Source organism: Salmo trutta, chromosome 8 (genome assembly GCF_901001165.1).
Source record: "Salmo trutta chromosome 8, fSalTru1.1, whole genome shotgun sequence".
NCBI lineage: Eukaryota > Metazoa > Chordata > Actinopteri > Salmoniformes > Salmonidae > Salmo > Salmo trutta.
The window spans coordinates 40,045,855-40,063,034 of NC_042964.1; the positions used below are offsets into that span (position 1 = coordinate 40,045,855).

Genomic DNA, 17,180 nt, shown 5'->3' on the forward strand with positions numbered 1-17,180 from the left:
ACTATAGGCTATCAACACTCCCTGTCTTAAAATGATTAGAACGATTCATTCCATATCTATGCTTTTTCCAACATGTAAGCCTGACAAGTCCTTTTGTTATGCAAAACTATAAAATGAAATGAAAGTACAAAGCTGGCGATAGCATCACCAGTGTTTTACACTGAGCTGCTTTAATGAAATTTTCCTTTCCCAGAGAATCGACAAGCTCCATTCCCCTGGCGGAGCATTTAATTACAAAACCCACATAAGATTATGAAACTATACAGCATATGGTGAGAGGAACGGGATTCCTTTGATGTGCACTTGTAATGGCAGCAGTGGAAAAAAGAACGAGACAAATGCCTTTACCTCATTTGAATCAAGAAGCATCAGAGAAAGAGAGAGAGAGCTTCCAAGTTCAGCTCACTGTTCTCTCTTTTATTGCTAACTCCACCACCTCCCACCCCACCTCCCACCCCACCTCCCTCACCTTTCCCATCACAGCATTGAGACGTGTCAGAAAGCGGCGGAGAATCTGTGAGGGTTGTTAAAATGTCAACCCGTTTTAACGCTCTGAGGCTTGCAGGGTGTCATGGCCTTCCGACGGTGGAGAGCATGTGTTGTTCCGAATGGGGCGCCCTTTGTAATCGAAGGTGAAGCTCTGTGTTTAAAGGAAGCACTTGCTCGTCTAAGAGGAATCCACAAAACATGACAAACTGAGACGCTCGGGGCAGCAGCGCTTGTCTTCTGCTGCCGCTTCAACACATTTCACAGACTTACGGGTGGGAGCGCGTTAGCAGGCTTGGAAAGCCATGTCATTCAAGACGGTGTTGTTTGACAGTCGGAAGCGGTGCGTTGCAAAGAAACCTCAGTGGTTCAGTAAGAGAGGGCATTGAGGCTGCTGGGAGACGATATGAGTCAATCGTACAAGGATTGTACAACAATAAAACATGTGTCCATGAAAATCTATAGAGGAGCAAAATGAACTATATAAACATGAGGCACCTCCTTGAACCTTACTGTACATCGTACCTTGGTCAAGTAGACTAGAGTACAGTAATGAATCCATATTGCCATGACCTAAGAAAACAAAATAAGTAGCCTACTGTTTTGAGCCTAGTCCTTTCCATACAACTGACAATCTAAGTGAACATGCTGTTTTTCCATGTTATATTGCCCCAAAGCAACTATTCACTCATAGAATTACTGCACTGGAAATACACATTTTAATAGCTTCAAGAAAATCATTATTATTATGTTGACATTATGCCAATACGCCATTCATTTACTGATATTATTCTCGCAGTTCCATGCCTTTTCAGTTGTGATTTTATGAAGGTATTTTCTCTCCTGGCTGTCATGTTCTTGGAACTCAATAACCCCTAGATTTCATTAGCTCCTCTCTCGGTGTGATGTATTTACTCTGGTGACATCAATGTTTGTCTGCCCATGAAAGGCAAACAATGGTATTCTTGAGGGGGAGTGTTTGAAAAGGTAGGTTCCAGTTGAGTGGGGGGACAACTGACTTTGAGTTTGTGGGCTTTGCTTTCATAATGTTCCATACAGTACCAATTTAGGATTTGTAGTTTGCTATGTTTTTATCTTTTATCATTAAAATCTTTAATGTTCTGAATGTACATTTTCAAAGTGTGTGTGTACGTCTTTAACTATTCTTGTGGGGACCAGAAGTCCCCACAAGAATAGCAAACAAACAAAAATTTGACCAACTGGGGACATTTTGTTCATCCCCACAAGGTCAAATGCTATTACTTGGGGGCTTAGGGTTAAGGTTAGAATTAGTTCAGGTTAGAATTAGGTTTAGGGTTAGGAACTAGGGTTAGGTTTAGAGTTAAGGTTAGGTTTTTGGGTTAAGGTTAAGTTTAGGTTAAGAGTACGGGTTAGGGATAGAGTTAGGTTTAGATTTAGGGGTTAGGGAAAATATGATTTTGAATGGGACTGAATTGTGTGCCCCCACAAGGTTAGCTGTACAAGACTGTGTGTATACATATTTGTTTTTTGTACACTGTGTTGTGGCATAGCCCATAACGAGGACTCTGAAAGGAATCAATGTTCCATTCCACAATCGAGATGCTCAATCTAAGGGCTGTTGCATAATCATTATGAAGCCTTATCAGCTTCATACTGTAGCCTACACTGTGTGAAGCATAGCTAAACAGAGTCAATCTCTGGTTTCTTCTTCCTACACCTGAGGAGGTTAAGGGTCACATGACAAGCGTTAAGTTAAGACACAACCACAGTTTATTATTCGAAGATGTTATCACTTGCACAGACGAAGGAAGCGTCAGAGATACCTGTTGAAAAGTTATCAGCGAATCAGAAATACATTTTAAAAAGTACTTAACCGGCCCCTACCAACCCCATGGACTATTGCCAGTATTGTAGAATGAATGCATTTTAGCTTGCATACATTAACATAAACTTTACATGGCCATTCGAATCTGAGCTTCAGCATTGTGCAACATAGACAAACTAACTGGATCAGCTGGCAGTTGATAGGAGGATTTTCAAAAGAACATAAGCAAACGTTAAGCACACTAAGGGTAACTCATTTGCACACCACTTTCATTCATGTGTACATTTTCAAAAGTATGCACCTAGTGCCCCAATCTGCTCTAGATGAAATGAAAGATGATGCCCTTAGAATAAAACATGCAAATCAAACATGACCTTCAGTTTTCAGTTTTGGTGGTGTAAATCCTACACTGTAGTCTGCCCTATACATCAGTAGTCTACATCAATTTGTCCTTGGATACATCACATTCTCTCACTTGCCATTGGTTGGCCATTGATTGCAACTCTCATTTCAATAAGCTAAGTTCCCTACGCGCAGCACCATCAAGAATGGCCACCCATTTAAAAAATATGGAGGTGTAGATACGCCAATTCCAGTACCTGTGCCTTTTTTGTGCTCCTTTGAAAATCACCCTGCATGTTCAATGATTGGCTCAATACAATAAGGTTCACCAATTTTATATTTCTTCTTCTTACTATTTTCTGACCATCATTTGATTGTTAAAAACTGGATCGAATTCTTGATATTGATGATACTCTGTTACAGTAATGATGCACAATGCATTCTGAGGGTGGAAAAAACTATTTCCCTAAGGAAAACTATCACTTTCCAAATAATGTTTAGGCAAAATTCACCATTGTAATCCACTATAAGCAGAACAATGTTAGAGAATAAAAAGACATCCTGATGTCCAATGTGGTGATAGTCATGTCTGGGCTTTTCAAAATAAAGGTCCCCTCTACTGAGCAATCATTTAGTAGTGTCCACTCTTCTCTTCTCATCCAGATGTCCTTTGTTACCCTGTGCTTGTAAGTCTTCCAGAAGATTCATAGTATAGTCTCCAATAGAGGGAGTCTCTATTTACAAAAAGGGTCGCTGCAATGTTCTTGAGTCCATGATGGTATTCCACAGGTAAAGACCCAGTAACATTTATTGATCCACCTGTAACACAAACACATTTCCATGAACATCAGACCATCCAGATTTCATCTCACAATTAATACAGTATGTGCAGTACAAGCAACGCCACTGTTTTCACCACCCAGTTGTTGAGTTATAAAAGGATTATAGAGTGTCTTTGAAGTGTAGACATAAAGGTTAATGAACAGATTAATTAAAAATCCATTGTTCTACATTCAGTCCCCAGTGACTACAGAGTCAGTTTCTATCTTGTACTTTTCCCAGAAGAATTTGAGGTTATTTGGTGCAAAGTAATCACAAGTCTATCACAAGGCCTTTTGCATCTAAAGTTTATGGTTCATCTGCTTGCATTATGAAATGACCTTTTTTGAAAAGTTTACAATTCTTAATCTCATGACCTAATCTTGTATGAATTAGGTGGTTGGTTTTCTTTGCTAGTTTTAATGAGAAAAGGCAATAAAGTGAGCAAAGAAAAGCTATCAGGTGATATTAGCGTCTCCGCTCACAGTGGTCAACAAACAAAGCAAACTCATTAGCGTTCGCAGCCACTGAAATTACCTCTGTCACACTGACTGCACAAGTCACACATGATTTTGTCCACTTCTTTTTCCAGATAGGGGCAAAACAATAATGATAAGCATAATACTAAATCAAGATTTGAAAGGCACAAGTGCTTTCCCCTGGATAAAAATGTGCTTTCCCAACTAAATGCCTTCCCCCATCCGTGCTGGGAAATTATTTGTAGTGATAGGGCTACACTCAGTGGGAGGAAATTCCTTGAAGGAAATTGAAACAGAGAATATGTTTTGCAGTTTAGGACAAGTTGTTGTTCAAATTTTTCCTGTTCCACCTTCCATATCAGATTCTGGCCTTTGCTGACAGGGATGGTGTTTTTATCTTGATAAAGGACTTGTGTGGATAGAATTTACCTTACCGTACAGACTGAGGTTTTCTGCCTCCCCTAGTTTAATGCTGTCAGATACTCTCAGCACTTCGGACCCTTCACAAGATTAAATTGCCCGTCATGAAGCTCCGGCTCTGACTGACAGCTCCTCGGCTCAGGCAAAAGTACATTCCGGAAAGGGCTTAAGAAACGTGCCTTGCGAGGAACACCCATAACACCTTCATAACGACGTTCCACTATCGATTCCAGCAGACTGTCTACCGACTAGGCCAGTCTGACAGCTGAGGGAAGCTGCCACGGGAGTTGTCAAGCTACATTTTTACTGCTGAACTTTGCAAAGAAAACAGGCACCTTTGACAGACTAATCAGCAATTTGACTGTGGACAGGCCCATTTTTCATATGTCATAATACACTGTATTCTCTGTCTCTGAATAAATTATCTTAAAATATAGTGATAAAAAATGTCAATGACAACCCCCAGGCATCGCCTAACTTCATATTAAAAAATCTCTCATAATCATATCAAACACACTCTCAGTAAATTCCACAGATATTTAGGTTAGCACTACGCCACTTTGCATATGTGTAAGGAGAGAGCGTCTTCTTGTCGTTCATATTGCAATAAATTCTCCCCCTCAACGAGCCATTTACATTTCCGAGCTGTCACTGTGATTAATGTGGTACTAATTTGAGAATAATTCCATGCTACAAAGACAAAGAGCAGACGCAGGCTTTTGTCAGCAGAGAAAGGAGCCTACACGAGACAGATCTAACGGCATCTCAGTGGAGTTGTCGCAGAAGGGGAAAATGAATGCATCGACTGAGATCATCATCACCAACAGAAGACAGGAGGAATTAAATAGGAATGTGGCACCTTCTGAAGGTTTTTCAGGCTGCTTTTAAAACATTTAACTCATCTCTTTCTGAATCATGTTCAATCACATACATTGTGTTAAACCTAAGGCTGAGTGAAAACAATGAGCGAAACAGGCCTATAGCTGTATGGGTCAGAGGGTGACTCATGAAATCCGTAACACAAAGATACCCAACCTGGCTCGGCTCATTATTCACTGTACAATTATCATTTTCCAATCTATAATGGCTAAATGGGTTATTTGGACATGTTATGCTAGATAATCATTCTCCTGTTCATTCTCCTGCATTCTCAATAGGTTTTGCCCGTGGCAGGGAAGCACATTAGCGGGTAGATGGAAATATGCTTTCATTTTAATGTAAGGCAATTTTATTGAGATGGCATAATCACATTATGGGGAAGCAATGTATTTTCCATCTTCCAAAAGATGTTGAAGTATCTTGGATGGCAGGTAAAGCAATTAGAACACTCTCTCCAGCTGTTTTGTTGAATTTATCAATTTAAACCATACATTATCCATGTATAGTCATTACTTGCATCCTAATAAGTACAATTAAGGAGCATGGTGTAAATCTTATTTCTTCATTAAGCAAATGTTCAAACTAATAGAAATGGTTTGTTTGCTGTTTCTCACCAGCACTTGACACAGTAGGATGCAGATAATGTTTAAACTGTAATATGCAATATTTGCATTAAATGCAATAGTCTGAATTCAGAAAACAATGAACATTAACACTGATACTGGTCTAATTCAATCAAATGTATCTAACAAGATTGCATCACCTTGATTCGGTTCCGTGGCATCAAGGGTTACCAGAGCTGATCCCTGTCCGATGAGATCTTTCCGGCGTTCCGTGTTAACAAAGACAGGGGAAAAAGAAGAAGTGAAGAGATGGGTTTTACATTTCAAACCAGGCGAAATGAACACGTGCGTGAGGTTATTATGGTTGATCAATCCATCAATACAGCTGCAGCAATACCGGCCACCAAAAAAAAGAAAATCCATTTTGAGGTCCCGACTAATCACTGGATCGATAATTACAGGCTCCAGACAGGTGTGGTGTGGCCAGTTTAAATAATTAAGTACATGGAAGGAGGCAGAACTCAAGTCTAGGGGTCGTCATAACCCAGGGAAGGATATGGGCATCGGGTTACCGCGTTAAAAGCAAGTAATTGGAGTGAGTAATTTGCACGTTTCGGTCCTCAAATGGCTCTGATAGTGCTAAGGAGACATGTTGGACCCTCAGATATAGGCCCCCGGGGTCCCAGTAGTGACTGCAAACATTAGACCGTTTTAGCAATGGCACGGCAGAGTGCTGTAATTTCAGACTAAACAGTTTGACCTTGACCAACGATACTAATAGGCAAGGTCAATAGATTGAGAAACATATAGGTGCCTTCTTAAACTGAAGTTGACTGTACTTGGCTACTATGAGGACTACTATGACCGCTACCATGTTGGTACTCTGTACAGCTGAAATTAAATTCAATGGCTTGTTGCCACTGTCTAAAGTGCAATGTGTTGATTACGATGACCCTTACCTTGGTAGTCTTTATCTTGTTCCCCGTGGCGCAGCTCCATCCCTTTAGATCTGGGAGGACTTTACACTCCTCCCCATCCAGACATGGATGCATCTGACACCACCACTTCTGCTCCACTATAGAGGCTAGGGGAGAACAGAGGCACCGTTATGATGAGCAGCTTTGAGAGTTACTAGGGAGACATACAGGAACAGACATGTTCCTTGTTTTACAAAACACTAGGGCTGGGAATTGCCAGGGACCTCACGATACAATATTATCACGATACTTAGGTGCCAATACGATATGTATTGCGATTGTCACGATTCTATATGTACTGCGATTTTGATGTTCCAAACGTATTGCTCACTATGTGTCTGCTGCAGAGAGAGACATGAGAGAGCCATGAGAAAATTAGTTTTGATTAGTCAGGGAAATACAAGTGCTGAAAACATGTTGGCCCGCAATTTAAAAATAAGATGGAGAACAAGCTATAAGGATGAAAAATAGCGGCGTTTTGGCGCATGTACAGCTAACGAGCGCTACCTAACGCTTACGCTACCTACCTATTTCTTTTACAAATCAATACTTGGAGTCAAATATTGATAGAATATTGGCAAAAAATAATATGGTGAAACGTAACGGTATCGATTTTTTTCCCCCTCACCACAAAATACCATGAAGTTGTTGTATTGTATTTAATGAGAGCCAAACCATCATGCACAGAGACTTATTTGTATCCCACAGGCATGATTATAACAGCAATTTTGTGTAAAGCACCTTTAGAAGTGACAGTAATTGTACAACGTTGGCTGTATCATACGGTTTGATGTCCAACCAAACTGTTGGAACAGAATACATTTCAAACACTTAACAATGCTTTGAGGAGGTGATCAGGCTCAAACTGAGATGAGAGCTCAGGTAATCCCTGGATGTATAAAAAAGAATAATTAAAAGGTTAAGTGCTGATCATTTTTCAGAGATCACCCGTGGAGCACTTTAAACTGGGCGCCATTGGCACAGCACTTTAATTTGCTGAGAATGTCAATACTCAAATGTCATCGAATAGGTCAAACGCATCTGGTGCCAGACTTTAGGTGTGAACTGCTTTTCAAGCCCAAATTGAGGCAGCTCTTTCTGCCTGGTTGGTGGTCTGACTGCCACATTAGTGTGGGTAAGTGATGTTCTGGGACTGACATCGCATAGATGTAAGTCAACTTCAAGTGCCTTTTTTGAAAATGTGAGGGTTTCAAATCGTCCCCTTCCCTTAGAAAGCATAGGTATTGCTGTGCACTTTCTATTGATTTCAAAGCAAAAACGAGTGTTCCCTTCCCACTTCCTGTAGACCTAGTAGCATAATAAGGACTTTATGGGACAATGATACATTAGTCTTAACATTCTGATATACAGCACTGTATTCTGATATACAGCACTGTTCACCTACATTCACTTTGCAATACAAGGGAACAGGTTTGGAGCCTTGCAAATTAATCTGTGAGCTTTTGAATATGATACCAGGTGCACAAGGAATGCAGCAAATATAATATAAGCTAAGCAAAACTGGGAGGTTTGTGAATTCACGGTTCTGTGGTCAAAACTTCAGCCTTGTGGAATTATAAAGCGGTTTTGAGGATATGTAAAGCTGAGTTGACTTTGCAGTGAGGCCTGTTGAAGTGTAGCTAAACCTTGAATGTGGAAATCAGAGTGGCTGTATGATATAACCCAATGAAAGGAAATATGGCGCAGCAGTCGTCAGCTTTATGCTTCAGAAGCAGCACATCTACCATGAGGGCTCCCGTGTGGCACAACGGTCTGAGGCACTGCATCTTGGGGCTAGAGGCATCACTACAGACCCTGGTTCGATTCCAGGCTGTATCACAACCGGCCGTGATTGGGAGTCCCATAGGGCGGTGCACAATTGGCCCAGCGTCGTCCAGGTTAGGGTTTGGCTGGGGTAGGCCATCATTGTAAATAAGAAATTGTTCTTAACTGACTTGCCTAGTTAAAATAAAGATATGTAAATCAAGTACATATCTTTCTACTGGCAACTTTGAAGCACTCAAATCTACAGTTCACATGCAAACATACACTGATTTCATCACTGATACAGCATTAGACCTAGAAAATGATGGTCAGTATTGACATTCGTATTCTGTACATTGAAAACCTCTTACGAATCAAGAAAACAGTTAATAGAAGAGATTTAAGGAATACATCCGTTTTTGAAAGCCAAGAGTACTATTGGCATACTTCGCTCACCACATATGAATCAAATGTATATCTAATTTCACACTTATTTCACAGAAACACATTCCCTGCTTGCCACACATGAGAATTGCTCCAAAACAAGGAGCAGCCACTTATACCCCTGATCTGTCAGTAATTTGAGGATTAAGTCGTACGGTATTAATGGGAGGTGAATCTGGCTTCAAATCAAATCAAATTGTATTAGTCACATGCGCCGAATACAACAGGTGTACAGTGAAATGCTTACTTACGAGCCCCTAAACAACAACGCAGTTTTAAAAAATTCGGATAAGAATAAGAAATAAAAGTAACAAGTAATTAAAGAGCAGCAGTAAAATAACAATAGCGAGACTATATACAGTGAGGGAAAAAAGTATTTGGTCCCCTGCTGATTTTGTACGTTTGCCCACTGACAAAGAAATGATCAGTCTATAATTTTAATGGTAGGTTTATTTGAACAGTGAGAGACAGAATAACAAACAAAAAAATCCAGAAAAACACATGTCAAAAATGTTATAAAATGATTTGCATTTTAATGAGGGAAATAAGTATTTGACCCCTCTGCAAAACATGACTTAGTACTTGGTGGCCAACCCTTGTTGGCAATCACAGAGGTCAGACGTTTCTTGTAGTTGGCCACCAGGTTTGCACACATCTCAGGAGGGATTTTGTCCCACTCCTCTTTGCACATCTTCTCCAACTCATTAAGGTTTCGAGGCTGACGTTTGGCAACTTGAACCTTCAGCTCCCTCCACAGATTTTCTATGGGATTAAGGTCTGGAGACTGGCTAGGCCACTCCAGGACCTTAATGTGCTTCTTCTTGAGCCACTCCTTTGTTACCTTGGCCGTGTGTTTTGGGTCATTGTCATGCTGGAATACCCATCCACGACCCATTTTCAATGCCCTGGCTGAGGGAAGTAGGTTCTCACCCAAGATTTGACGGTACATGGCCCCGTCCATCATCCCTTTGATGCGGTGAAGTTGTCCTGTCCCCTTAGCAGAAAAACACCCCCAAAGCATAATGTTTCCACCTCCATGTTTGACGGTGGGGATGGTGTCATTCATATGTTCATTGGCAAACTTCAGACGGGCATGTACATGTGCTTTCTTGAGCAGGGGGACCTTGCGGGCGCTGCAGGATTTCAGTCCTTCACGGCGTAGTGTGTTACCAATTGTTTTCTTGGTGACTATGGTCCCAGCTGCCTTGAGATCATTGACAAGATCCTCCCGTGTAGTTCTGGGCTGATTCCTCAACGTTCTCATGATCATTGCAACTCCATGAGGTGAGATCTTGCATGGAGCCCCAGGCCGAGGGAGATTGACAGTTATTTTGTGTTTCTTCCATTTGCGAATAATCACACCAACTGTTGTCACCTTCTCACCAAGCTGCTTGGCGATGGTCTTGTAGCCCATTCCAGCCTTGTGTAGGTCTACAATCTTGTCCCTGACATCCTTGGAGAGCTCTTTGGTCTTGGCCATGGTGGAGAGTTTAGAATCTGATTGATTGCTTCTGTGGACAGGTGTCTTTTATACAGGTAACAAACTGAGATTAGGAGCACTCCCTTTAAGAGTGTGCTCCTATACTCAGCTCGTTACCTGTATAAAAGACACCTGGGAGCCAGAAATCTTTCTGATTGAGAGGGGGTCAAATACTTATTTCCCTCATTAAAATGCAAATCAATTTATAATATTTTTGACATGCGTTTTTCTGGATTTTTTTGTTGTTATTCTGTCTCTCACTGTTCAAATAAACCTACCATTAAAATTATAGCCTGATCATTTCTTTGTCAGTGGGCAAACGTACAAAATCAGCAGGGGATCAAATACTTTTTTCCCTCACTGTACAGGGGGGTACCGGTACAGAGTCAATGTGTGGGGGCACCGGTTAGTTGAGGTAATATGTACATGTAGATAGAGTTATTAAAGTGACTATGGATAGATGATAACAACAGAGAGTAGCAGCGGTGTAAAGGAGGGAGGGGGCAATGTGAATAGTCTGGGAAGCCATTTGACTAGATGTTCAGGAGTCTTATGGCTTGGGGGTAGAAGCTTTTTAGAAGCTTCTTGGACCTAGACTTGGCACTCCGGTAACGCTGCTGTGCGGTAGCGGGCTTGGGCCCAACGTTGCAGTGAAGGCGTAAAATTGGTTTCTGGTGGGAAAAGACAACAGATTTCTGGGTGCCTGAAGATAACACTCATTGAAACAGCTCTGAGATTCACAACATCTACTTTCACGTCCTATAGGTACAGTGCCTTCAGAAAGTATTCACACCAGTAGAGGCTGCTGAGGGGAGAACGGCTCATAATAATGGCCGGAATGGAGAAAATGGAATGGCACCAAACATCTGGAAACCATGTGTATTGATGCATTCTGCTCCAGTCATTACCACGAGCCTGTTCTCCCCAATTAAGGTGCCACCAACCTCCTGTGATTCACACCCCTTGAGTCAATACATGTTAGAATCACCTTTGGCAGCGATAACAGCTCGGAGTCTTTCTGGGTAAGTCTCTAAGAGCTTTGCACACCTGGATTGTACAGTATTTGCACGTCATTCTTGTTTATCTTTGCTAGACAGCCATTTTCAAGTCTTGACATATATTTTTAAACCAATTTAAGTCAAAACTGTAACTAGGCAACTCAGGAAAATTAAATGTCATCTTGGTACGCAACTCCAGTGTATATTTGGCCTTGTGTTTAGGTTATTGTCCTGCTGAAAGTTGAATTTGTCTCATAGTGTCTGTTGGAAAGCAGACTGAACCAGGATTTCCTCTTGGATTTTGCTTGTGGTTAGCTCTATTCCATTTCTTTTAATCATTAAAAAAACTCCCTAGTCATTGCTGATGACAAGCATACCCGTAACATGACGCAGCCACCACCATGCTTGAAGAATGGTACTCAATGATGTGTTGTGTTGGATTTGCCCCAAACAACACTTTCTATTCAGGACATAAAATGTATTTCTTTGCCACATTTTTAGCAGTATTACTTTCTGTATAGTATTACTTTCCTTCATTTTTTTCACTCTGTCAATTAGGTTAGTATTGTGGAGTAACTACAATGTTGTTGACCCATCCTCACTTTTCTCCTATAACAGCCATTCAACTCTAACTGTTTTAATGTCAACATTGGCCTGGTGAAATCCCTGAGTGGTTGCCTTCCTCTCTGGCAACTGAGTTAAGAAGGATGCCTGTATCTTTGTAGTGACTGGGTGTATTGATACATCCAAAGTGTAATTAATAACTTAATAACTTCACAATGCTCAAAGGGATATTCAATGTCTGCTTTTTTTACATTTATACCCATCTACCAACAGGTGCCCTTCTTTACGAGGTATTGGAAAACATCCCTGGTCTTTGTGGTTGAACCTGTGTTTGAAATTCACTGCTCGACTGAGGGACCTTACAGAGATGAGGTAGTCATTCAAAGATCATGCTAAAACACTATTACTGCACAAAGTCCTTGCAACTTATTATGTTACTTGTTAAGCACATCTTTTACTCCTGAACGTATTTAGGCTTGCCATAACAAAGGGGTTGAATACTTATTGACTGAAGACATTTCAGCTTTTCATGTTTTATTAATTTGAAAAACATTTTTTAAACATAATTCCGCTTTGACATTATGGAGTATTTTGTGTAGGCCAGTGACAAAAAAAATCTAACTTTAATTAATTTTAAATAAGGGCTGTAACACAACAAAATGTGGAAAAAGTCAAGGGGTATGAATACTTTCTGAAGGCCGTGTATTTGGCATGTTCAGCTCATTCTAATAGGACCACATGGTTCTACAGACTATAGGGAATGAGAGGAGGAGTACAATTCAGCAAGGCCATTACTGTAAAAGGCAGAGACACTACTGAGTTGTAAAGCATCAGACTCCACTAAATGTAAGGAATTTTAGGTTGAAAAACAAGAGACCAAACTAATTTCCCATGAGGATACGACTATGGCACAGGAGCACTTCTGGTAAACACTGTTTAACACATTTCATTACAGTTTAACACTTGTAAAGTGCATTGTAAAGTTTAAGTATAAAACAAAGTATAAATGAAGCCTCTGTGGATGGCTATGACTAAGCACCTTGTGGTCTGAAGCGTTACACAATTAACAACAATTCTTAAGAGCAGTTTCACTAAGGAAGACGGTGCGAGCTCACAATATAAAGATTTAATGATGATCTCAGCCTAATCTCCTCCTATTAGTCCGAGTGGAACAGACCATCAGCAAAAAATGACACATCGATAGCACATTAAATATTCAGCTGGAACGTACCATCTACACAGGACGGGGCAGCTCTGGTCGTCCCGGCCACTTGTCCAGGGAAGCAGGAGCATTTAACCGTTTGGGAGCGTTCTTCTATTTTGTTCTTGTTGCAGCATCGATGCAACGCCACAACCTCACAAGTGCCGGTTCTGACTTGATGCACTGTAGAAAACATAGAACAGACTGAAATCAGAATTAGCCACTTGAGAAGTCAGTAAATGCTTGTCAGAACCAAAATAATGCAACAGTACTTCCACATAGCCTAAAACTCAAGTTCTTGTCATAGTGCAGCACAGAAAAAAGAGCCACAACGCAAATACTATTGTGTTACTTATGCTGTGTGACTGCAAAAAAACGTTAGAATCAAGCGTTCATTTTTAACAGGCAATAGATTAGGCCTACTATATATCAATTGTAGAGTTAACTTTGTATTAGGTTGGCTAACAGCCTGTTCACATAATCAGAACACTGGAGGCAGGTAGCCTAGTGGTTAGAGTGTTGGATGTGTAACCGAAAGGTTGCAAGATCGAATCCCTGAGCTGACAAGGTAAAAATCTGTTGTTCTGTCCATGAACAAGGCAGTTAACCCACTGCTCCTAGGCTGTCATTGAAAATAAGAATTTGTGACTTGCCTGGTAAAATAAATAAAATATACCTGTTAAGGGAGGCTCCCAAATACTTTCGCGGTATCCAAACCCTGAAGGTACAGAATAACTCCAATTAAGCTTTAAAACAGTTTTTAACGGCAAGTATCAGCCGAGGAATTAGTAGGCTATTCTGCCATTCAAAAAACAATTGAAAAATACCTATCTTAGGAGTTGCTGTATTTTGAGCCAATTTACAGCTCAGGCTACATTGTCTGAATTATTTAGAGACTGTGCTGCTTCCTGCTCTTTTAATTACATGTGACATTTTCACGAGGAGTCCGTCCTTCTGCAGAGGCAGTTATTGCTCACTTGGTAAACAACAAATGAAAAGTGCTGTGGAACCTTCCCACTGATTGCTTTACTTTATACCAGTGAAGCCAGCCAAGCTTATTTAATTAAATTGCTTTTGCATGCCTTGTTATGTTATTTTCTTTTTTTCAATTAGGCAGAAATGTCGTAGGAGGAGGTAGGGTATTGAGTCGACTGTATTGCAGCTGCATCAACACCTAAAGTAACATCCTCAACACCACCATCACTGGGACACAATGTGGAAGAATCACACCTCAATCAATAACATTTGAATGTTTCCAATGGCTTCGATCAAACTGAATGCAGTGGTTGATGAACTCACAGTAGCAGATAAGAGTATTATTGCTCAGGTGAGATTCCTCACACTAACTGTCAGGAGTTCAAGCAGATGAGTAGTCGTGCCATGTTATAGAGAGGTGTTAGGTATAGGCCTATAGATCAAAAGACAAGCAGGAAGTGAAAAGGAGGGAGGCGGAGCTCTTTTTTGATAATACACAAGTTTTGATAGCGCTTCTGCTATCGCCGTCCCCCCTGTCCCTGCTCATACATCAAAATAACTGAGGAGCAATCGCTTGAACGTAGCGGGAGTCTGACTCACACTCTAGTCGTATCAAAAAAGATATGAAAGACAAATACGTTTCTGCCGGCGTTGCTTAGATCTATGTAAAAGTAGCGCCACGCTTCACACAGAGAGGAATAGTTTTTTTTTTTGTAGATTTGGAGCTCTAGCCGTATGACCAATGTGCTGTCCTGCTATGAAACAGAGTTTTTTTTATGTACTTGGGAATGAGTCTTTTCCCAGAGTCCCAGAGAAGCGCCTTTCCCTGCTGGGCCGGTGCATGGGAAAGGAGTGAGTGGCTTTATACACTGGTGAAAAGCATATTCCAAGGTGATGAAGAACTGGTGACCCATGTAATTGCTATGCACTGACTACAAATTGATTCTCTGGGTCCGTGTTAGGAAAGTGGTACCAACACTACAGTTCATGATTATATTCACTTTTTATATAGCCATTATTTCTCTCTGTTTGAGAGGCTTTTGGCCAGGCCGGTCTCAGATGTACAGTACAGAATGTCTCGATTTTTTTTAACCTTCAAATCAATTCTGAATATGCAATTTTAGCAATAGCGCAAGTGAAGACAACCAGCGGCACAAATAGCTTTTCAAATCATTGATCCTTATGGTGTTTTGCATCTGACATCCGTAAAGCTTGGGCCATAGATAGAAACGTTTCTTATCGTTTTTATCATGTAAATTGGTCGTGAACACATAAGATACATTTTATTGCAGGGCTCCACTGAAGCGGACAGTCTGTGTAGTGAAATCCTCAAGGCACTCCACAAATCAGATTAAGAAGTGAAATCAAATGTATTTTCCGAGGGCAATGCAATTGCTGATCTATTCCTCACCAAGAAGTATTGATTGTGCTGTTTCAGAAAAAAAATAAAAATAAATAAGACTCCCAAATGGTTGGGAACTGTGCTCCTGAGGAAAAGAACAACGTTCATTTTTTTGGCAATCCATTTGCACTGTTACCAGCCAACGGATTTCCCAACAAACACTGGAAATCGACAAAGAAGATAAAATGCACTTACAGACATAATAGGATCCTCGTTCTGGGTTGCCCATAATTCAAATAGAATTGCTCCAGTATAATGGGGGGATAAGGACATTCTCACAATGTTTTTAAGTAGGCTGAATAGGTCGTAAACCTTTGGAGTGAGACCATGCTTCATTGTACATTTTATTGCAATGCGCTAATGGTCTATGACAGTAATTGGACAAACTAAAGCTATATGTTTAGTCTAAGTGCTAATTGTATGTGTCCAGTGTTTTCTCATTGGATCAATACTTGGAATACTAGGAAAAATATAGATGATCAGAAACATTCCTCCATTGACTTTACAAGGACAGTGGATCATTGTAGTGATAAGGATTGTAAAGGTCCTTGGACATCTTATTCCAAGGATGTGTATCCGGTAGGAGTGCCCATAGGGTCAAGTGCTCTTGTTGTGCCTCTCCAGTATTGCACCTTGACCGTGTAAACAACTCAATACAATGGCAAATACAAGGTGAACCAGAGAGAGCAACTCGGAAGGCGAGGCAGATCACTCTTCCTGCACATCTCAGCAAATTAAAGCCAACACGTCAAAGCGCAAAGAGGGAAGAGTTGTTTTGAAGATATACAAATTTATGCAGCTTTTTGCTGACAGAAGCCACTAATATAAAAAAGTATTGCGAGCACTCAAATAGGACACAAAGTGCATTAGAAAATCAATTTATTTGCTTGCCGAAACCAACAATATTTACTTAGGGTGGTTCTTTTTTTCAATGGTATAATTTATTTTTTTCGACTTTGAACGTGTTCTGGATTGATTTCATCCCTGGAATGATAACAGGTTTACAGCAACAGAAATAACACCCGAGGGAAATTAGAGGGCTGCTGAAGCTATCAGATAGAAATTGAACGTGTGCGAGATTATTCTGATCCAATTCCTGCAGAAATGATGAGCGCCTTGAGTAAGGATCGCTGCCAATCAAAAGCCACATGCTGGAGGCCCATGCCCTACTTTAATTGGTCGACAGACAGAAGAAAGCTAAATATTTTCTGTCATGTCCACGAATGGCCACCCTGCATGTCTACGGAATCACATTGCCAATTATCTGCGACAGTGGATTGTCAGTGAGGTTCTCAGTGTTGAAAACAATGAGGCTAAAACATTCGAGTTGCCCCACACTTGTAATGTTACTGAGATGCCATAATTGATCTCGCTGGGTTCTAGTGATGTTCTAGTGGTGTCCCAGCATGTCAACAGTCTTAACAAGACAAGGGAACTATTTTGAATTCTATCTCTTTCACACATTTAATCCCTATCCCACAATCCTTTTTCGATGGAACATCAGGTGCATTTAATCATCTCTGACCTAAGATAAAACATCTAGGCATACTATAGGCTATAGAAAGTTATTATAATGTGAA

At 40.6% G+C, this 17,180-nt stretch overlaps 1 protein-coding gene across 2 annotated transcripts in view; it reads right to left on the bottom strand.

Annotated features, from left to right (window-relative positions):
- Positions 1-2,215: 2,215 nt before the first annotated feature.
- The window catches only part of LOC115198913 (chemokine-like protein TAFA-2), a 54,586-nt gene continuing 39,621 nt past the window's right edge, over positions 2,216-17,180 (bottom strand). The window contains exons 2-5 of one of the 2 annotated variants that reach the window (XR_003879319.1): positions 13,254-13,406; positions 6,755-6,879; positions 5,996-6,052; positions 2,216-3,454 (exon numbers count right to left, since the gene is read on the bottom strand). Coding sequence is in view for 1 of the 2 variants with exons in the window: in XM_029761326.1 (XP_029617186.1) it covers positions 6,023-6,052; positions 6,755-6,879; positions 13,254-13,406 (308 nt within the window). In the remaining variant the exon portion in view is untranslated. Of the gene's footprint in view, positions 3,455-5,900; positions 6,053-6,754; positions 6,880-13,253; positions 13,407-17,180 lie in introns of those variants that run through there. The other variant, XM_029761326.1, reaches the window with a different exon arrangement.